Below are 22,806 nucleotides of genomic sequence, written 5' to 3'. Positions count from 1 at the left end.
TGTTTGAATTCTTAAGTATCATATGCAAGGAATAACTATTCTAAAACACAAGCATTCCGAGAGCCCCTGACCCCTGCTCTGGGGAGTGAGTCGTCGCGGGGGCTTGTGCCAGGGGCTGCCCAGCCAGGGCAGAGACGGATGTGCAGCCCCGTGCAGCCCGGGAAGCGCCAGGCTGGTGCTGAGCCCACGTCCCCGGCCCGCGGAGCAGTCGTGCTTGGATCCAACTGCTTCCTGCGGGCACGCGAGGCTCTGGCTGCACGCTGCCTGTGTTCTCCGCTCCAGCCCAGCATGGCTCTTGGATGCCAGTTGGCCACATTGAGCAGACCTGGTTCCATTTCAGGGACTTGCCCTCTCCAATAAACTTTCCAAGTTAGGCTCGGTTTCAGCGGAAAGAAACCTGTTCGTGCTTTAGGCTTGCGTTCCACTGAGTCAGAAGTACAGCTGGGCCGGTACAGCCCGGGAGGCGCCCTCCGTGAGGCCAGGCACCGGCCCTGCTCCCAGCTAGGATCTGCCGCGATTAGCGCCTCCGACGTTCTCGCGCGAGGCCATCCATCCGTTCTAATGGGAAATGCTGACTGTGGTTCCTTGACTAGCCACTGTGAGCCACTTCTCTGCACAGGCCCTGTCCAGGGAATCCCGGTTGCAAAAATTTGTCAATATAGGTAGTAGACTGCTTATACAACTTAGCTCAAAATTGGATCCCACGAGCAATGTTTCATGCAGCTCAAGGAAACAATAAAACGATGTGAAAACTACATTAAAATTAGAAACTTCCATCCATGAGAAGACACCATTGAAAAACGGAAACAAGACACAGAATGGAAGAAGACATTTGCCATGCATCTAACCAATATGATTAGCATGCAGAATATGAGCAACTCCTATAAATAGATAAGAACGAAATAATAAAAAAAAATAGGCAAACAAGCAATTCACCAGAAGGAAAACCTAAATGGTCAGTAATATATAGAAGGACCCTAAATTCAAGAAAAGGAAACTAAAAACCTCAGTGAAACATTGTTTCAGACCAATGAAATTAGCAAAACTTTATTTATTTATTTATTTTTATCCTCACCGGAGGACATTTTTCCATTTTTTGTTCAGATAGAGCGGGAGGGAGAGGGAGGAAGAGAGAGAGAGAGAAACATCGATGTGAAGGGACACATCGAGTGGCTGCCTCCCGCACGACCAACCAGGGCCGGGGACAAACTGCAACCGAGGTACATGCCCTTAGCGGGAACCGAACCAGGGTCTCTCTGGACCGCAGGCCGACGCTCCAACCGCTGAGCCAAACCGGCCAGGGCTGATTAGCAAAACTTTAAAAGTCAAACAATGAATATGTATTGGTTAGGATTATAACAAGGGAAACTCTTCTATTTTTTTTTTTAATCCTCACTTGAGGATATGCTTTTATTGATTTGAGAGAGAGAGAGAGAGAGAGAGAGAGAGGTCGATTGCTTGCCTTCCCTACATGCCCAGATCAGGGATCAAACCCCAAACCTAGATATGTGCCCTCAACCTTTTGGTGTAAGGGATGATGCTCAAATTAACTGAGCTACCTGTCCAGGGCAAATGGGAACACTTATAAACTGTTGGTAGCAGTATAAATTGGTATGCCCATTTTGGAGAGTAATTTGGAATTGAAGATATGCACAATCTATATATTAAGATATAACAGAAAAAATAAAACCAGTCCAAGTACTGAAACAAAAGGAATATAATTTAAGGAATTGGTTGCCTGGGGGTTGAAGGAGCTGAGAGGTCACATAGTAGTCAATGAGATAACCAGGGACTAACTACTTCAGAACTCAGTACCACCCCAGGCTACAGAGACAAGAAACCAGGAGTGAGTGGGAGTCTCTGGGCAGAAGCTAAAAGCAGGAAGGACCTGGGCAATGGGAGCTGGAGGTACAGAAGTGACACCCTCTGAGGGAGACAGATACGCAATTTGACTTCTCTCTTCTCGCTCCCGCCAGTGCCTCCCATTGGCCAAGCCCAGAAGCAAGCCAGGTGCCACAGGAGGCTGGGAAATGCAACCTGTGTGGTTCAGGTCTCTGTGATACAGAGCAGAGTAAGGGAAGGACAGGGGATGGATCTGCCAAAAGCAAATAAACAAAACCCTTGCACAAGAGCAATGGAAATATGTAAAATAAAATGTGCAGCAGCATTGTTCATAAGAGCAAAACACAAATGACTCTCAGAGACAAAGAAAATACATTTCAGAACCCTCAATATCCTTTATATAAATATGCAATATGATGATGATGAAAATCAGATAGATATGATAGACATGTAAAATACATTTGAAAAAGTATAAAGAAATCAGTCTTTGGGGGGAGGAAAGGAAAATGTGATCAGTGAGAGACACTGAGGCTTTAAGATATGATAATGACATTGGATTAGGGATACATGGGGCCAATGTATGTTGCTATTTATAGTTTATATAAAAATATTTTATAATATATTAAATTCTAATTTTACAAGGTGCGGAGAGGATGAGTGACTTGGGCCTGGCTATCCTACAAGGCGGGAAGAGACTCCATTGTCCTAGTTTTGGAAGCAGGTTTACTGCCATTTGGCAAGTGCAGACTGTCCCAAGAGACCCCCTGTGCACCTCTGTAGTCACACAGGCTGTAGTCACACAGGTGGTCCCACCACAGTGGCATTCTCCTGTCAGTAGATACGGTGGGGAGAGGCTTCCAGTCCCAATTTGCTTTATTTTTCTCAGCCCCAAGTAGGCACCTGTCCTGTGTCTCACCATGGCATGAAACACGGTTCAGAGGTCTCCAAGGGGGTGCCTTTGAACCACTTCCCCCTTAGACTCGGTTAGATGGGAGCATTCTGCAAAGATCACCACCCCCAAAATCTCTCCTGGCCACTCTAAGCCAGTTTACTTTTCTTTCTTTGCCAAAGGATCTAAGTAGGGTCCTGCATGGGTATGTGACCCCTGCAGTCACACACAGTCCCACCCCCAGCCCCTCTTTGAAGGGCCCTGCACTTGGTTTAATGTTCTGCTATTGCTGCCTTGAATTTCTTACTTTTGCAACAAGAGGCCCCACATTTGCATTTTGTACCGGGCCCTGGAAATTGTCTAGCTTATCCTGGGCCTAAGAGTTGTGAGGCAGGTTCTTAGAGCCATTTCCTCGTACATCTGCATATCAGATACGGAATTCTGATAACTGATAACTATCTTATTGAGCTTAGTCAATACAGCAGGAAGAGTCCCGTTCTAACATCCCATTACATTTATTTACTTGCTTATAAACTGTCTTCCCTGCAAGGAATGTAAAGTCCACCAAGGCAAGAACTATGAGTCTATTCATTTGAACACCGTGTCCTCATGTCCTAGCACATCTGACTCATAATACATGTTCGGGAAATACTTGTTGCATAAACAAACATTTATAGGATCATTGGACCTGTGCTTGTCCCAGAATTAAATTCTAATAACTATTTATATGAAAAATCCAGTATGAAATATACTGGATTTTATACAGAGGATATACAGGGGTGAATAAGAATAGGTTTACAAGTTGTGAGTACGTGAAACACAGAGTTTATTCCTGTATTCTTATTCATTATTGTAGTATTGTTTATGGGTATTATAACTGTAAACCTACTTTTGCCCACCCCTGTATTCTCCCCCTCTCCCCCTTTATTGATTTTAGAGAGAGAAGAAGGGAGAGGGAGAGAGAGATAGAAACATCAGTGAGAGAGAACATCGATTGGCCGCCTCCTGCATGCCCCCCACTGGGGATCAGGCCCACAACCTGGGCTTGTGCCCTGACTGGGAATCGAACCGGAGACCGCTTGGTGCATGAGTCGACGCTCAGCCACTGAGCCACACCAGCCAGACCCCTGTATTATTGAAGAACTTACATAACTCAGTACTGATCATTCCGCAGAAATAAGTTTAGAGAGGTGCTTGCTGAAAATCTGCAGCCGATGGTCATCTTTGCTTTAATGCTGCTCTTTATCTTCTCCAGGTTATCACGAACGTGTCACGGAGCGTGCGCTCTAAGATGTGCCCTGGGAGCTGTCTGCTCGGCCCTCTTCGTGCGCGAAAGCACATCCCAGCTCCTAAGATGCCTAATTTCCAGGCCCTGTTTTCGGCACTCGCACCGTCACCCCCATTTAATGAGTGCTCAGACGAGATAGCTTCAGGATGTGAACATATTTCGAATTATAAAAGGGAAAATGTTAAAACAAGCACAGTCCTCACCAGAGCCGCCTGCGGGAGTTCTCATTCAGGGAAAGCCCAGCCTGGCTCCGCAACCCTGACAAAGGGCTGCAGGTTTTCTGTCTGACCAGCCAGAGAGCCCTGGGCCACAGCGAAAACCAGGTCTCCAGTTTCATTCGCTCGCCAACCTGAAAACGAATTTTCAGACGTTGGGAGTATTGGCATTATTTCAAATTCTACACGAGACGTTATTCATAAACTTTATTAGCTGACATTTGCATAATTAAAATCACACAAATGCAACCACACTCTATGTCACTGGGCTATCTGGGTTTTCACATGTCCATGAACACGCTGCTTTGAACTGAACACAATAAACAGTGGATGGTGAATATGCAAAGGGGCCAAGCTTGTTACAGCACCAAACAACCCAAAGTGGTCTGGGCAGCAAATCAAACAAGGAATACTTCTTTAAATCCAGTTGCTTCACGTGGCAAGTGATAGAGGAAGTGAAATATCTGACTAATGCCTAATATTTAAAGCCTAGACAAAACAGTTTAGTGCAAATCGGGAAGTACCTTATTTACTCCGATCCAAGTCAAAGGTAGCTGGATAATTAGTTGTCTTTAAACAACATTCAGCTTTGCTGACATCTCATTTTCCAAAAGCAGCTGTAAGCCAAATATAGTATTGTTTATTCTCGCCCTGGAAGTCTGTTTTAAAAAAGCGCTTCTTCTGGTAAAAATGTTGCATCACACAACTGGAGATAACAGGAAAAGTAGGAGTTGCTGTTTGTATTTAAACAAACATCTGCTCAAAAGTCCAATTTTCTATTTGTGAATAACTCTTTTATTTTTTGCCATTAGACATGCTGAATTATTGTGTTTATTACTTGCATTTTGGGCATGCTAGGAAATATTCCAAACATTGTAATACATATTTCTCGTGAAAAAGAATAAGAGATGAGTTTGAGCTCTTTGCCTTTTTTCTTTACTATATATACATTAGCTATTCCAGTATCCGAGACCTTATGAATATGTAATATTAACTATCACAATGTTTATTATCAGATACATAATTAAATTTCAGATGGATAGTTTGCTTTTTGTTTTTTGTTGTTTTTAAGAATGTGGCTATTTAAAAATACCTGTAGCACCTAAGTTAAATCACAGATTACCCTCTAGGGAAGCAGAGAATGAAACCATTACGCTTGCAAAGAACAGTCAATACCCATCACTCACAATGTAGTTACTTGGTTTGCCTGTGCTGCTTGCATTGTGGGCTATTTCACTTTTAATTCCCAGGAACTGAGAATCTACACATCTTTCTCTGATATAACTTCTATTTTCTCCTTACTGATTACCTGGCTTCTCTCCTGCCTGAATATTTATCCTTTTTTTAAATTATTTTTTTATCCTCACCCGAGGACATTTTTGCATTTATCTTCAGATAGAACAGGAGGGAGAGAGGAAGGGAGAGAGGGAGAGAGAGAAAAACATCGATGTGAGAGAGACACATTGAGTGGCTGCCACCCACACGACCCCAACTGGGGCCAGGGACAAACTGCAACCGAGGTACGTGCCCTTAGCAGGAACCAAACCCAGGACTCTCTGGTCCGCAGGCCGACACTCTAACCGCTGAGCCCTGAGGTCAGGCTGAGTATTTTATCCTTAAAACACATCATTTCTTTCTGGACTCCATTAATGATACCCAACTTCACTACCAGAGTTGATCTGAAAGAGTAGTTTCTTTAAACTGGATGTCAGAATACCTAGGTTCTATTTCTCACTCTATTCCAAAAATTCCAGGCTGCTCCTTGGAGAAATGAGGATTGCTTTGCATGATATCCAAGATCCCACTCAACTCTAAGATTTTATGATTTCACGAACTAGGAAATAAGATGTATTGTCAAAAATGGGTGGGTCACATAGTGAATGCCAAAATTTGGGGCGAGAAAGGTGAGATGTTTGTTCTTTGGGGTAATCCAAGCTGCTATGACCTTCTGCTCACAGGGGTAAATAAGAGTTTCCCACAGATAAATAACATTACACTTGTCACCCAGTTCACGGGGCTTCAGATGTTGATTGGTCACACTGCTTTGTGCTCACCTGGAAAACTGCAACCTTTTTACATCGGGAGCCATTTTCCATTAGTGCTTGTACATGAGAAACATCTCAAACAAGAAGCCACAAAGCACTTCCAAAACTATGTTCAAATTCTAGCAAGATCGAAGGTAGAGCAAATGCTCTGCCTCCCATTTGGGTCCTAGAAACGGCGAACGCACTTCGTGAAGAACACACATAGTTTCTTGCACATAAATCCGTCTGTCATGATACCAGAACCATTGAGACAAATGGCTCTGGTCAGTTGGGAAACGTATCTTTTCTCTGTATTATAAAGAATGTGTTATGGTATAATTATTCTTGTTGTTTTACACTTAAGAGCATGTTTATGGTATGGGAAGCTTCTGCCTACTGAAGTAACATATGCTAGTTAATTGCTGTGAAGCTCTTTACGAATATAAAGATCTCCTAATACTCATTAGCAAATAAATTCTCCAGTACCTTCTGCTTTTGTTATTGTGTTATTTCCTTAACAGAGAATATAGCATGGTTTTGAAATCCTGCATCCAGGGAAAGGATAATTGCCTGCAGAAAAGTGTATTCTAGAGATTTCTGCTCCTGCCTGGTAGAGAGTGGCGACCCACATATAAAGATACATTCCTTGCCTGGCCGGTGTGGCTCAGTGGTTGAGCATCGACCCATGCACCAAGAGGTCACCGGTTCGATTCCTAGTCAGGGCACATGCCCAGGTTGTGAGCAAAATCCCCAGTGTGGGGCATGCAGAAGGCGGCCAATCAATGTTCTCTGTCATTGATGTTTCTATCTCTCTCTCCCTCTCCATTCCTCTCTCTCTAAAATCAATAAAGACAAAAAAAAAAAACATTCCTCAAAAGTTTATAGGTTCTTTAAAGGCCAATAGGTATACAATACATTTATATCAGTACCATTTTACACAATCAGTACTAGATGCCCCAGTGAAAATGATGATTCTGAGCAATAAAGAGCTTTTAAAGAAGGAAGATATTTAACTATGTTAGGACTTCTAACTACAAGGGTGCTTAAATCTTGGGATTGACGGCTGTATTGGTCCGGACTCTGAGGTTTAAACAACAGAGCTCCAATTCAAACTAGGTTAACAAAAAACAAAACAAAACAAAACAAAACATGACTTGGAGGGATACTGGGTAGCTCACACATTTCAAGGCAGTAGTGCGGGAACCACAGCCTTAGGACCAGAATAGTGACATAATGCCCCCAGGAATCTCTGTTCGTCACTTTCTAGCTTGGCTAGCTCCACAGAGTGAAAGAGATGTCACAAGCTTCCATGTCATCCCAGTTCAGCACTATCAGCAGAAAGAGGACTTCTTTCTCTCCAAGTGTCTGCAGCAAAAAGGATCGTGATGGGCCATTTAGGTCAATTGTCCACTGCTTGCACCAGTTACTGCTGCTGGGTTGTGGTAGCTTGTGATGGATCCAATTTGGGACATCCTTATGAACAAGAATTGGGGAGCCAGCATTAAGAACCCCAGAGGACTACAGACAATAGTGGAGTTGCCCAAATAAAAGGGGGGGCTATTGCTACCTAAAATGGAAAAGGAAAATGGACTGGACTGAAAACTTTTATTTGGTGGCTTGATCCTTTCAACCTTGAGGCAGAGGTTTCTGATGATTGGTCAGGAGCTTCACTGCTAATACGGGGCCTGCAGGCCTGTGGTGCTGGCATCTGGGCTGTGTTGGCATTAGTATCGCCTATCTTTTTCAGTTCTTTCTTCTTGTGCTTTTAAAACTAAATGTAGGTTTTCTTTGTAGATTTGCCTTGGAAACTAACATGATGCCATGGAGAGAGAACAGTTTGAAGTAAAAAAGCCCCAGGCAGGTCCTTGCTCCGTCATTGACTAGCCTTGTGATCTTTGGTAAGTTCCTAAGCTCTCCGAATCTTAGTTCCATCATCTGTAAAATAAAGATGCATTCTCCCTTACAAGGTTGCTGCAGAAAAAAGAGGAAATGTCTGTACAGTATAGTTGCTGCTTACTACAGATGTTCAATTATTACTGCAGGTGAGGGACCACTACCTTTGGGCACCCTTGAAGGACTGGAATCATGTCTAATGCTCAAGGTATTAGATCAAGGGCGGTGAGGATTAAAGAACAAAACATGGCTCCTCAGAGGACCTGAATAGACACATCTCTAAAGAGGACACACGGATGGCCAAAAGACATATGAGGAGATGCTCAACATCACTAATTATCAGAGAACTGCAAATTAAAACCACGATGAGATAGCACCCCATGGCTGTCAGAATGGCTAGCATCAATAAGTCAACAAACAACAAGTGTTGGTGAGGACGGGGAGAAAAGGGAACCCTTGTGCACTCTTTGCGGGAATGCAGATTGGAGCAGCCATTATGGAAAACAGTATGGAGTTTCCTCAAAAAAGTAAAAATAGAACTGTTTTATGACCCAGTAATTTCACTTCTGGGTATATATCTGAAGAATTCCAAAAAACACAAATTCAAAAGAATATATGCACCCCTATGTTCATTGCAGGATTATTTATAATAGCCAAGATATGAAGCAACCCAAGTGCCCACCAGTAGATGAGTAGATAACAAGTTGTGGTACACACACACACACACACACACACACACACACAAAATGAAATATTACTAGGCCATAAAAAAGAATGAAGTCTTACCGTTTGCAACAGCATCAATGGACCTAGAGGGTATTATGCTAAGTGAAGTAAGTCAGAGACAAATACCATATGATTTCACTTATATGTGGAATCTAAAGAGCAAAATAAACAAAATAGAAACAGACTCATAGAACAGGATGGTTGCCAGAGCGGGTGAGACAGGTTGAGGGGCTGAGTGAAAAAGGTAAAGCAATTAAGAACTACAAATTGGTAGTCACAAAATAGTCCAGGGAGTGTAAAATCTAACATAGGGAATATAGTCAATTACAATATTGTAATAACTATGTAAGACGTAGGTAGGTACTTGAAATATTGGGAGAACCCCTTTGTAAAGTACATGATTGTTTAACCACTATGCTGTACATCTGAAACTAATACAAAATAATATTGAATATAAACTGTAATTGAAAAACAATTAAAAACAAACAATAAAAACCATGACGCCTGCCCTCACTGGACGTATTAGTAAAGAAAGAAAAAGAAAAGAAAGGCTTTAAGAGGTAATGAGAAAGAAGTGATGAGAGCTCAAAGAAACTTGCCGTGTGCCGCGTGCCAGGAACTTGACCTATATTCTTCAACTAATGTTCAAACTGAACAGATTTAAGCACCAATTACTGTTGCAGAAAAAAACACCTTGACTGCCCAATTTTTGTAATGTGTTGCAAAAAGAACTTTTCAGGTATCCTGATAGGTCATGTCCTATATATGCAGAATGCCTGGCAACTCTATCTCCATCCCTCCCAACCCTATTTATATAAATAAGAAATTTTATTTAGTATTTCTGTTATACAATTGAGGAAATGGACTCAGAACCAAGTGACTTATTCAAGGCTACAGACAGAAATGGCAGAACTGGAAACCAAGCTCTAATCTCTCCAGTTCTAATGCCTGGAATCTTTACATTCACTTTTCCTAACACTGACCATGTAAGATTTAGGTTCCAGTTCCCGTTCAACCTGTAAAGCAGTGGTTCTCAACCTGTGGTTCGCGACCCCTTTGGGGGTCAAATGACCCTTTCTCAGGGGTCGCCTAAGACCATCAAAAAACACGTATTTCCAATGGTGATTCATAACAGTAGCAAAATTACAGTTATGAAGTAGCAACAAAAATAATTTTATGGTTGGGGGGTCAACACAACATGAGGAACTGTATTAAAGGGTCACGGCATTTGGAAGGTTGAGAACCACTGCTATTCCTGGCTTAGGTCAGTTTCTCTTTCTGCATTTCTGCTTCCTCTACACACCCAAGTTGGCTGAGCTTCTGTTCAGTTCTCTAGATTTCTGAAAACTACCCATGTAGTGATTCTCAGTGTGGCCCCTGGACCACCAGCATCATCACCTGGGAACTTGTTAAGAAAACATATTCATGGCCACACAGGACCTACTGAATCAGTCTCTGGAAATGGACCAGAAATCTGTTTTAACAGGTTTCAAAACCACAGACCTTCAGCATTCTAAAGGAATGCTATCATTACACCTTTTCTCACCAACCAAGTCTGACTCTCAATACATTCCTCCAGCTTTTATGGTCTTAGAAACTTGACACTATGACAGACTGAAAATGTCTACTCTTGGGTCCAAATACTTGATTACACTTCACCCTCTTCTCCAAAAGGACTAAGGTTACAATCCTTGCCAATACCAATCTATCCCAGCTTTGCCTCTTCCTAAATGCTATTTTTAAGTCAGTAAGAACTCTCCCCCGTCAGGATCTTTCATGCTTCATCCTTCCTTCACTTTCCCTTTAGTCATTCAATGCTCTATCCATCTTGTTAGAAAACTATTTCAACAATACCTACCACTCTCTTCACTCCACTTTCCACAAACATCACTCATTGTCTTCGCTGTCCTCAACAGGAGTCTATGGTCCAATGGAACCTCACTGACTCATTTGAATATGGCAACTCAACAGGGAGATTGAAGTTGACCTATTATGAACTATGGTTTGCTAAAAGAACTAATGTAAGTTTTTCCATCCAATAGAGCTCTCATCCCTTCAAGCACCTGAATTTCTCTGCATCATTATTACTGCATATATATTTAAACTTAAAAGTAGATTTAGCCCTGGCCAGTTTGGCTCAGCGGTTAGAGCGTCAGCCTGCGGTCCGGAGAGACCCGGGTTCGGTTCCCGCTAAGGGTACATACTTCGGTTGCACTTTGTCCCCGGCTCTGGTTGGTCGTGCGGGTGGAAGCCACTCGATGTGTCCCTTCACGTCGATGTTTTCTCACTCTCTCTCCCTCCCACTCTATCTGTACAAAAAATGGAAAAAATATCCTCGGGTGAGGATTAAAAAAAAAAAGTAGATTTAAACACCTTCCTCTAGAAACTAGGGAGAATCTGAAGAGAGTAATCTTCGGTGTATGTTCAAGATATGGCAGTCTTCTCTCCTCACTCAAGTACAAACAGAAACGAACAAGTTATGGTGTGATGTCATGAAATTTTAAGACAACTAAAACTATATGTAGGTCTAAGTGTTAAGCTCACCACCAAACGGTGATGAGGCTACATCAGAATCAGCTTGGGGAACTTGTGAAAAAATGTCCTGGAATTTATTTCCTAATTTTCAATTTCAGAATTGTTCAGGGAGGAACCAGTTAGTCCCAGGTGTTTCTAGCGCATTACAGATTTAAGAACGTCTGGGCCATTTTAACATAACAAGCACCATAGCACGAGCCAATTTAACACTATGCATGAAGATCCAGTTGAGTAGCTTCACACTGTCAGTGAAGCTGACACGAACACTTTACACAGGACTACACAAACATGCAGGAAAAGTAGGCCTCTCATTATAGCAATTGATGAGTGTTTACCATCTCATTGCCCGGTCTGCCAAGCACGTTCTAACTTGAATTATTGACTTTTCAAATTAAGCTCTATGGAGCAATGGTGAGGGGGTCAGTGCTGCTTCTACCAAATGCACAAGCCCAAGCATTTGTAACATCCATGTATCTATATACCACTGAAACAGAAGTACCCAGACATAATTTTCAGATATCCTGATAGTTTCTACTCTACATGTGGTATGGAGTGGGGTGAGAGTTGTTAATGCTGGTTCTGAACCACTAACGGGCTACAGTTCAATCTGAGAAAGTTCCTTTTGCCTCACTTCATAGGTTAAGAAAACACAAGTCTGCAGGTATGCCATTTCCCCATCTCAATTAGTTCTTTTCTTTTTTGTAAAGATTTTTTATTGATTTTTAGAGGGAGAAACATTGATGGGCTGCTTCCTTCATAACCCCCGCTCCCCCCCCCGCCCAACCACCACCAGGGATGAAGCCCACAATCTAGGCATGTGCCCTGACTGGGAATCGAACCAGCAACCTCTTGGTGCCTGGGATGATGCCCAACCAAGCCCCAAAGCCGCCAAAGCTCACTTAAACTTTCTGTGTGACCTTTCACTTACCAAATTCCTATCATAAATTCTTAATAACTCTCCACAGTATGACCCCAAATGATTCCCATCACCAAGGCTCTGCATCTTGTTGTAAACTAGCTTCCACCAAACCTCTCTTAAGTCCCATTGCCAAAGAAAGTGACCCATACACTTCCTCCTAAAGAGAGGGGAAAATTCCAAGAAAACAATTATAGATCACCTAGTACATATTCAATCAATTGGGTGGCAGGACCAGTAACACAGGAATGCTTGTTCTAGACATATAAGGAAAAACAGAGGACATATGGTCAAAGGATAGATGCACACTAAAAATCACGATTTTACACACATTTCTCTTGGCTGTAACAATTTAAATTAGGTTGCTTATAAGTAAGAATCATAATGAGCAGCACTATTAAACAACTTAATTCTCCATATTAGTGATTTTAGCTAAATATATGAACCTTCTAAGAAGGCTGCTAATAAAAACTTCACTTGCAAATGTTGATATAGTGTTAGAATTGAAAGCCACGATAAACTCCTTTGCATAGTTATTACCTCTGACCAAGGCATAAGAATTCACTTGGACAAATAGCTTTCATAACCTACCATAAAATAGGATAGTTCATAAATTTTCTAAACTTCTTTCCTGCTATTGGTTGCCCTGGATCTTTAACTGTAAAACCTAGTAAACTCTGGCATACTCTAATGCTAGTTTTATAAGTTACTAAAAACCTCTGAAAACGTAGCTTTATTTTTCAAATCTGGGCAGTTTCCTCATTCTGAATGCTTAAACATTTAGATCACACACTGAAATACCAGAAGAAAAACATTCATTTTTAGGAAGGTTGTATAGTTAACATGTGGCAAGGAAACTGATAAGAAATTTAAACATCCAGAGAATACAAATACTTCAGCATTATGAACTGTGAACTTAATTAGCACATTTTCCTAAATTGTAATAGTTCCAACTACAGGAAAACCGGACTGCTGTAAGGTTTGATATGATTTACATTGTCTCAAACTTTTCCCAATTCCTGACACCAACATTAAATTTATAGTTTTATTACAGTAACAAATACTCGTCACAGTGAGGTCTGCACACATATACAGAATTATTATATTTAAATTCATATAGAACAATATTTACATTTTTAAGTTACAACTTTGAAGTTAGAAGATGAAGTACAGCTTAAAGTTTAACAACAAAGAAAACAAAAATACACAAGACAAAAATAGAGTTGACAGTAAAAATATAACTATCTGTTCTTGATACAACATGTGAAAACTCTTTGTCAGAAAGCTACATCTTCTTAATCTGATTGTCCATATCATTAAAATATGGATGATTCAGGGCCATTTTGCCAGAAATTCGTTTGGCAGGATCGTATACTAACATTTTCTGGAGGGGAAAGATAAAAAGAAAAAAGTTTTTATTTAATTAAGAATTAAACCAGAAAAACAAAATAAAACAAACTTACATAAAGCCTGAACTTCTCTACTAGTAAGCAATAAGCTAATTTTATTGAAAATCTAAATGAACATTTCCATTAGTTTAGTACCAACCACATAAATGCCTCATCCACTATACTTCACCCTCTAGCTCTAGAATAACCTATTCCTTAAATTAGAGGTATCTCAATAACCTCTTTTTGCTATACATTATAGTTTAAGACATGAGCATTCAGAGATCACTTTAAAACCAAGACATACATTTAAAAAAATATATCTAATTAATTATATTTACTTTTTGAATTAAATGCCCATCATAGTGGTTTCTGATATAGCTTCCATCAAGTTCCAAATAAATACAAAACCAAAGTGCAATGTGTTATAAGCATAGTTAAAATAAGTCACTAAATGAATTAGTCAGATAATCTAGTATTAATTTATACATTACCAGAAAAAAATAGTTTAATATTGACCTTAACTTTTATCTTAAAGAAATAGTAATCTTAAAGAAAATCATATCAACATGCAGACAAGATACTTCTATTAGTTAGTTACCAGTTGAGTTCTTACTATGTATGTGCCACTATGAAGTGCTTTGCAAATATATTACTTAATCCTCACCAAAAAAAGGGCACATATTAGTCCCATTTTAAGACATGAAAGCTCAAAGAGGTTAAGTAATTTGCCCAAGTTCATAGAGTTAAGTGGTAATAAAGATAAACTTTAAAATCAAGTCTCATATTTGATCTACAGCAACGGTTGGGTGGACTGCCCTTCAGAGGACAGTCTGGAGACATTCTGGGTTGTAACAACTGGGTGGAAATGTGCTACTGGCACTCCTTACCGAGAGCAGATCCAAGCCATTTTCATCCAAGTTTTTGACCTGGGATGCTAGGCTTCCTGGTTTCCACTTGGGAAATGTATTCTTATAGTCCTGTAAAGACTCCACATCTGGCCACACTTCATTGTTAGGGGTACCCAAAGCTCTGAAAGCCATAGTAAAACAAAATATTATGAAAGCATACATATAATATTATTTTATTCACGTTGCCTTTAAAGTTCTTAACAGCTTAAGTAAAAAAAAATTTACCTGAAAATTCTGAAGAGTTGATCAATTTCTGAATCCCCGTGGAAAAGTGGTTTCTTAGTTGCTAATTCCGCAAATATGGTGCCTATACTCCAAATGTCAACTGGAGTTGAATAGCGAGCTGACCCCAGCAATACCTCTGGAGATCTATACCAAAGTGTTACCACCTATCACAAAACAAATTTTCACACTGGATAAATGTGGTACATTAAATTACATAAATGTACATTTATACTTCATTGGAACTGTCCTTTAGAAGGCTGTATGATTGCCTCTGATAATATTATTTTTGTTTAAAAATCAATTAACCATACACAAAATACTAAATGGGAAATAAATATTTCATTTCTAAGTTCTATTCATTAAGGAAGAAAACAATAGATAAAAGCATATCACGTCTTTTCTTGCTTTTCAAATTATTCAAGTGCGGATCAAAAAAGTTAAGATCGACTTAATGCTTCCAAAAAAAAAAAACAAAAAGCAAGTGCCCATTTGATCATGGGTAATGGATTTGGGGGTGATAGAGAATTGCATGTACTACTTATGTGCTATAAAACATGAGTAAGTCACATAACAGTTTATTAGTGGTCTAGAGCTGACCTATTATTTTAGTATACGTAATTTATCACAATGGTAACAAAATCACCTCTAACTTAAAGTCAATGAGGTCAATAGCATCAGCCATGGGAAAATGATATAAAGAGATTATAAAAAGAAGCCAAGACATCCAACCAGTTGAACACTGCTTTAAGTTTTCATCTAGGGACAGTCTTTGGGCTCAAGGGTAGACAACCCCCAATACAGACATGTGCTGTATATACCATCCGTCAAGGACGGATGGTATATACAATGGTGATCACATTAAGATTATAGTGGAGTTAAAAAAGTCCTATCGCCTAGAAGTCATAGACATCCTAATGTCGCAGTGCAACACTACGCTTTAAAAAAAATAATTTAATGAGGCCTAAGTAACATCCAAGGCCTTCACATTTCACTCGCCACTCACTGACCCACCCAGAACAACTTTCAATCCTGAAAGCTCTTTAAGTGCCTTATACAGGTGAACCATTTAAAAATTTGTATAGCCCATTTCTACTGTGCCTTTTCTATGTTTAGACACATACTACTATGTTATAACTGACTACAGTATTCAGTATAGTAACATACTGTACAGGTTTGTAGCCTAGGTGCAATAGGTTATACCATATAGCCTAAAAATATAGTACGTTTCACCATCTAGGTTTGTGTAAATGCACTCTATGATGTTTGCACAATGACAGAATAGCCTACAGATGCATTTCTCAGAACATATCCCAGACATTAAGCAACACACGACTATAATCCTATACTACACAATTCAACATTCCCTTTCCCTCCAGAAATAACAAATGAAATGCCAAGTCATTAATATAACACTGATGAAACATGATTATATGCAGTAGCTCCTAACAGTACTATCTGAAACAGTACCCCTTAAGCAACAAAACCTGTCTTTTAACCAATTTGACTGTGTATAAGAGCATCCAACAGGGAGACAGAAACCACCTGGTGACTGAACGGGGAAAGTTTAATATAAAGGATTATTAACTAGAACAGGGGATTGGAATAATCAGAGACTGACTAGAAAAAAATAATTAGAACTCTAAAAACTGTAGCAAGGAAAACACCCCTTCTTCCTGCAATGCTTTTCCAGCACCCTCTATTGACAAAGCATAATATCTCATTAGCCAGCAAAGGAAAAATACTGAAAGATTCTAGTTCCTCATGTGTCTCTTAGCCATTTATATGTCCTGTTTGGAGAGGTGTCTATTTAGCTCCTCTGCCCATTTTTTAATTGGGTTCTTTGTCTTCCTTTTGTGGAGTTGTATGAGCACTCTCTATATATTGGAAGATCTCTTATCCTTTGAGACTACATGGAGGGACCTGGAAAATATCATCCTAAGTGAAATAAGCCAAACAGAGAAAGACAAGTATCATATGACCTCACTTATTTGTGGAATATAATGAACATAACAGTCTGAGGAATGGGGTAGTCCCAGAGACGTGGAAGTGGGGTACAGACTGACAATCCCCAGAAGAGGGGGTGGTGGGGGAGAGATAAACCACAGAACTTATATGCATGTGTGCATGAACAGTGGACATGGACAACAAACTGGGAACAGGGCAGGGAGGGAGAGGGAGGGGGGAATCAGTGGGGGAAAAAGGAGAGAAACATCTGTAACAAAAACTAATTAAGAAAAAATAAATTAATTTAAAAAAAAAGATCTAGTTCCATTTTTACATAGCATGCAATAAAGGGTGAATTCAGAGCTGAGGCAATAAACAGATGAATGGAAATCTTTTTTGGGCACTTCTTTCTTGACTTAAAGACAATCCAGAAATCACATATTCATATGCACCAAAAACACACGATTCTACATACCTCATGTGTATATACTCTAATAGGTATTCCAAAAGCTCGGGCAAGGCCAAAATCAGCCAGTTTAATTGTTCCTTTGTCATCAATCAACAGATTTTGAGGTTTTAAGTCTCTGTGTAGAACTCTTCGAGAATGACAAAACACAATCCCTTGTAGGATTTGGTACAAGTAACTCTGGAAGATGAGAATATGATGGAAGCTTAACTGTATAGCACATAATGATTTTCTAAACTTTGGTGAGTTTATTTCAAGGAAAGAAAAAATTATAATACAGGGAAATAATTTAACTACCAAACAACTTTTAGGCCATTTAAGATGAACCAGAAACAACTGAAGGTGGAAAAGCCCATTTTTATACAATTTGTCATATTTGTACACCTAAGGCAAAGATATTCACCTCATGCATACACCTATATCCATATGAAGTCATTTTGTCTTCTTTTACTTATTTTTTGGACCCTCCTTCAAGTCATAAGTTAGTTTTCTGTAGAGAAAGCTTCTTAAACTTTTGCTCTGTAATTCTATTTCTATCTTGAATAGAATTGGTCTTTTTCATTTCTATCTTTTATCTTTATGTATTTATTTCTTCATTGGTCGAATTCAAAAGAAATGACAGAGAATATTATGCTTATGTTTAAATAGACACAATCAATGATCAGAAGAAGCTGTTTAGTAGTTCAGAGGTGTTTTATAAGACACCTGAAGGAGTGCTTTGCTCAAGCTGGTATAAGGATAAGATACTTTTACTTTATACACTTCACTAATTTTAAACAATCGTGTATACATTTATAGTTTAACAGATCATGTCTACAATAAATTAATCAAAACACATTCAAAATCAGGAAAAATAAAACCTCCTGCCACCACCACCTTGCCCTAGGCGTTTGCTATTTTGTTTTACGTGTCCGATAGTCAAATTAAGAGCAGAATATCTTAGTTTCCAACAATGGAATACATACTTATTAGTCTTATGTTATCTAGGACACTACTTTTCACTTTATAATTAGAAGCACTATCTAGTAATAAAAGAGTAACTGCTAACAATCTAATCTCTAGACTGTGGGAGGAAAATATTCTTTTTTCCCTCATTCTACTTTCTAACCTTTTCAAAGCATACTCCCACAAAACACAGGCACTTACACAGAGTAGCTTCTTTACATTCACAGTGAATAAATACTAATAAAATGAGGCAAGCTTCTTACCTTAACAAGTGAAGAATCCATGAACTGACCAGGAGGGATAGAATCCAAGTATTTCTTTAGATCCATGGAAAGGTATTCAAAGATGAGATATAACCTGGAATCCTGCATGAGCACATCTTGAAGACTACAAACATAAAACAATTATATTTTAAAAATTAAACATCTTTTACCTCTCTCATAAAATAACTTCCCCTAAATTTCAGTGACTATTAGAGTATTTTCTATATTTTACACAGTATGGAAACCATACCTAAAATACATAGTTTTGGGAAAGAGAATGGTAGCTTCTCTGGTAGTGAAAACATTCCCTAGTAATACTAAACAAGAATTTGAGAAAGAAACCTTAGGGTAGCAATTGACAATTAAGTTGTATTATACAGGAGTTGCTAACTGTCAAACCATTTATATTCCAAAACATTTCCAGGCTGACTGCTTGTTGTGCAGAGCTTATCTTTCCATTGAGGTAAATTATAGAAACAAATTTTATAGTACCTGACCTGAATAGTTGCTCACGATCTCCAGCCCCCACAAATTCAATGAAATACTAACTTGGACCTTTAGAAAAACCCACCCCAAAACACCAGCCCATATTTAAAAAGGGAGAAAGAAAAAAAACTTATTTTTCATCTGACCTGGCTGCGTCCTAGGACTCTGATTACGGGATATGTAAGAACCAGAGCTGAGTAAGCTGACAAAGCTCAGTGAAAAGGTGTTACACCCTCATCACTTCCAGAGCCAGTTTACCTGGATTTTTCAGCACCAAATACTAATCTCTATGACCAAGCTCCTCGAACTCTGTTCCTGCTTTATCAGCCTATTTTCCTATGCCCAGCGTTCTCAATGAACAAAAATAGTAGGGTTCTATTACACTCTGTAAGGTTACACAAAAATTAAGCAAATGTAAAAATTTCCACATTGAAATGCACATTTAAAATAGTATGCGGAAAATGGTTTAAATCCAGATATTATACCATACCTGACTATATTAGGATGACGAAGTTCTTTTAATAGAGAAATTTCCCGAATTGCAGTGCTAGGAACCCCTTCCTCTTCACTTTCTAGTCTGATTTTCTTCATGGCTACCACTTGACCTGTAGTTTTGTGTCTACCCTTATATACAACTCCATAGGTACCTGAAATAGACAAAGTAAATGTCTGCTATGTGACACCTCTCCACAAACTAAACAAGAGTTTAAAAAAATGATTGAATCCCATTAGGTGTCACATGATAGAAATGTCTGCTGTGTCCAGATAGGAATTATCTTACCCATAATTATACACTCATCACTTACAAAAAGAAATTGAGGATAACTACAACCTATCGCTTCTATAATTGAAAAATAAAATTTATGTAGTCATCACAGGTTTTGCATACATTAAAATTACCAGTAATCTTCCAGCACATTAAAATAAAAAAAATAAAAAAGACACTTTGCAAATTGAAATTTATCTCCTGTCAAATATCCTGCCAAAAAATAAAATAGGAATAAAATACAATGTAAAGATTTGGGCTAACAAATCACTTCCAGACAACTCTGTAAATGGTGCTTTACACATTTCAAATAACCCTCATCCAGAAAAGAATGGGAATAAACTATTTTATTAAATATTTATTAATTCTAATAAAGGTTACATTATTTACTACAAAACAGAAAAGCTCATCCATTTAGAAGTTGATGAAAACCCTGATTCTGATACTTGGGCTACAGATAATAAGCAACAATGTCAATATAAAGGATCTGGGAATGGAAATGGCAGTAATAAGGGAGCTGGACTATTTAGCTAAATCAAGTTCATATACAAGATATACTCATTCCCTTAGACAAGCACTTTCTAAATTGGGGTTGGGAAATTTAGGGAAGTCTTAACCCACTTTATTATATATAAAATTTTGTCACAGAGTTTTTGTTATTTTTTCTGAAATCAGTATAATTTCAAAAGTGAGTGCATTTTTCTAAGGAGAACTTCTATTCTATAGCTTTTATCAGTTTCTCCAAAGATAGAAAAAGTATTTCAAAAAAGGCTAAGAACCATTAACAAATTACCTGCCTTAGACATGCTAATCAAACTATTTTTAACTCAGCAGCAAAATTACTATAGTTGAATGGATGTAATAAAATGTTTGTTTTTGGTTTTTTTTGTTTGTTTGTTTGTTTTCAGAAAAAGAATCATATAAAATTTTTACGTTAAAAGAGAGAATATATCTCCAACTCTTCCACCACCCAAACCTGTCATTTCTATCTTACTAGATTCCTCCCAGTATTCCTTCCTTGGCTTTCTAGCAGTATTCCTTATACAGGAAGGGTTTTGGAGTACACTAAAAATATAGCTGAAAAGGTTTCTCAAACAGAACATACATAAATTGGACTCAAGTAGCAATTATTTTATATAAGCTGTATTATTTGTCCCTGAAGAGTTTAGAATGTCAATATCAAGACTCATATATAAAACAGTATATTCTGTTGGGGGCGGGGGGACTAGCCAAAGGGATATATTTTTTTAAATTGTTCTTTCCTTTATTGACTTTGAGAGGAAGGGAGAGGGAGAGAGAGATAGAAACATCAATGAGAGAGAACATCAATTGCCGGAATCCTGCATGCCCCCCACTGGGGACTGGCCCACAATCTGGGCATGTGCCCTGACTGGGAATCGAACCAGTGACCTCTTGGTGCATGGGCTGATGCTTAAACACTGAGTCACACTGGCTGGGCCAAAGGGATATTTTTATCCTTCATTATACTATATAAACATTAGATATAAACATTCTTTAAAAAACTCTAATGAAATTACTACAGATAGGGAACGAATGATTACATATTATTGGTTTTAGAATAACTTAAACATGTACATATGACAGATCATTTCAACCTAGGGTAACTAAATAGAAAATTGATTTAAATTAGTTTAATGGTCAATCAGTGAAACCAATTCAGACAATTTAAGTAAAAATATTTATCATCTTGAAAATAATTGTAGGCAACTAAAAGTGTATTATGAAACTTAACATAATTCTACTGCCCTCATTTCTCCCCCAACACATATGCAAGACATCAATAATCTTATTAAAATAGAATTATTGTTTTAATTGTTTAGTATTAGAATATAAGATTATTGAGAAGGGAGGCTGTCAAGGAGCCAATCAGAATAATTACAATTCTCTTGATTTTGTGTTTAAGTTATTATGTAAAGAACATATATTAATGTATATTAGTAGTGTAAGATACTTTAAAGGTTGCATTTTAATAAATATTTACATGTTTTCATGTCACAGATGTTATAGCATCATTAAACAATTTAAAACTTTTAGATGAGAAAGCACCCACCTTCTCCAATTTTCTCTATTTTGGTATAGTCATCCATAGTCAATCAATAGTTATGGCAGATGCTAAAATGAGAAGAAAAAATTATCTGCTTATATGCCACTAATTCAAAGGGTGGTTTTAAGTTATTAATGAGATACTAGATATAAAGCATTTTCCAGTCTAGTGCAGTTTTAATTTCCCATAAATATTAGTTAATATAATAAAACAATATTTATAAGGGAAAAGACTCATGCAATAAGACTTTCCACCACATTTTTTTAGTTCCTTAAACATTGGAAATATTTGTATAACTTATATCCTATACCAGTGACTTAGCTTCTTCCAATCAAATATAACTTCAAATTCGGTCATCAATTTATCTATCCTTTCCAAACAAAAGCCAGAAGTATGTTTTCTTCCAGGGCACTTCTAAGGAGCACCACTGTGTGCCAGTTATACTCAGATATTTCAACAAATAATGTTCTTTGAATTCTTACTGCTTTATGATTTAATTTTAAGACATCAGTAGGGAGCTAAAATGTGATTACGCTGCTCATCTATTAGAAAAATTGTTAAAAGCCATGTGCTTAAACTTGCTTAAATGACAGTTTTCATCTTTCTTTTGTTTTTCGAAGTCGCATACACACACATGATCAAGACTTTCAAGGCACTATTTGAAGGAGTAGGTGCAATTCCACAGATGGAATTCTAATTATACCTTATACAATCTTAAGAGCAAAGTGAAAAAACCAAACCAAATCAAGCAAATACTTGAATCACAAAGAATGGTTTAAAAAAAAAGGTTGAAATGCTGACAACCACTCAAGACTGCCTCAGCACATCTGCCAATGAAACTGGACAATCAAGGTAATTATGCTTTGGGCTTCTAACACACCCATCACTGACAAAGGTCGCTCGAAGTAATTGTCCCTTCGGTTCCATTTCTCACATTCATCTTCAACATCCTTCCGGAAATAAGTAGACATACATCATCTCTATAAATCAACAAAATCGGACTACACCGGTCACGAGGG

General features: G+C 38.5%; 1 protein-coding gene across 7 annotated transcripts; it reads right to left on the bottom strand.

The window, feature by feature from the left end:
* Positions 1-4,802: 4,802 nt before the first annotated feature.
* CDK1 (cyclin dependent kinase 1) lies at positions 4,803-21,861 on the bottom strand. 7 transcript variants are annotated; one of them, XM_036265508.1, is made up of 8 exons: positions 21,794-21,861; positions 19,447-19,603; positions 18,471-18,594; positions 17,272-17,442; positions 14,853-15,016; positions 14,607-14,748; positions 13,708-13,712; positions 4,803-4,851 (listed from the first exon to the last, which is right to left on the bottom strand). In XM_036265508.1, the coding sequence occupies exons 1-8, from the start codon at positions 21,828-21,830 to the stop codon at positions 4,818-4,820; spliced, it is 834 nt and encodes a 277-aa protein (XP_036121401.1). In that variant the 5' UTR covers positions 21,831-21,861; the 3' UTR covers positions 4,803-4,817. The 7 variants fall into 7 exon arrangements, with proteins under 7 accessions (XP_036121401.1, XP_036121397.1, XP_036121404.1 ...); XM_036265504.1 differs by having other exon boundaries at positions 4,820-4,940; XM_036265509.1 differs by lacking the exon at positions 4,803-4,851 and adding an exon at positions 8,175-8,193.
* Positions 21,862-22,806: the final 945 nt, after the last annotated feature.

This window comes from Molossus molossus, unplaced genomic scaffold, assembly GCF_014108415.1.
Source record: "Molossus molossus isolate mMolMol1 unplaced genomic scaffold, mMolMol1.p scaffold_m16_p_17, whole genome shotgun sequence".
In the NCBI taxonomy this organism is placed as follows: Eukaryota; Metazoa; Chordata; class Mammalia; order Chiroptera; family Molossidae; genus Molossus; species Molossus molossus.
Note: the sequence above shows the minus strand (reverse complement) of the source record. Positions and strands in the feature narration are given on the sequence as shown.

Excerpts from the sequence above, each read along its gene's own strand:
- CDK1 (XM_036265504.1), bottom strand. The coding sequence starts at position 21,830 with ATGGATGACTATACCAAAATAGAGAAAATTGGAGAAG. Across the intron at positions 17,443-18,470 it reads TGGATTCTTCACTTGTTAAG|AGTTACTTGTACCAAATCCT; the intron begins GTAAGAAGCTTG and ends CTCATCTTCCAG. Across the intron at positions 15,017-17,271 it reads TTAGAGTATATACACATGAG|GTGGTAACACTTTGGTATAG; the intron begins GTATGTAGAATC and ends GTTTTGTGATAG.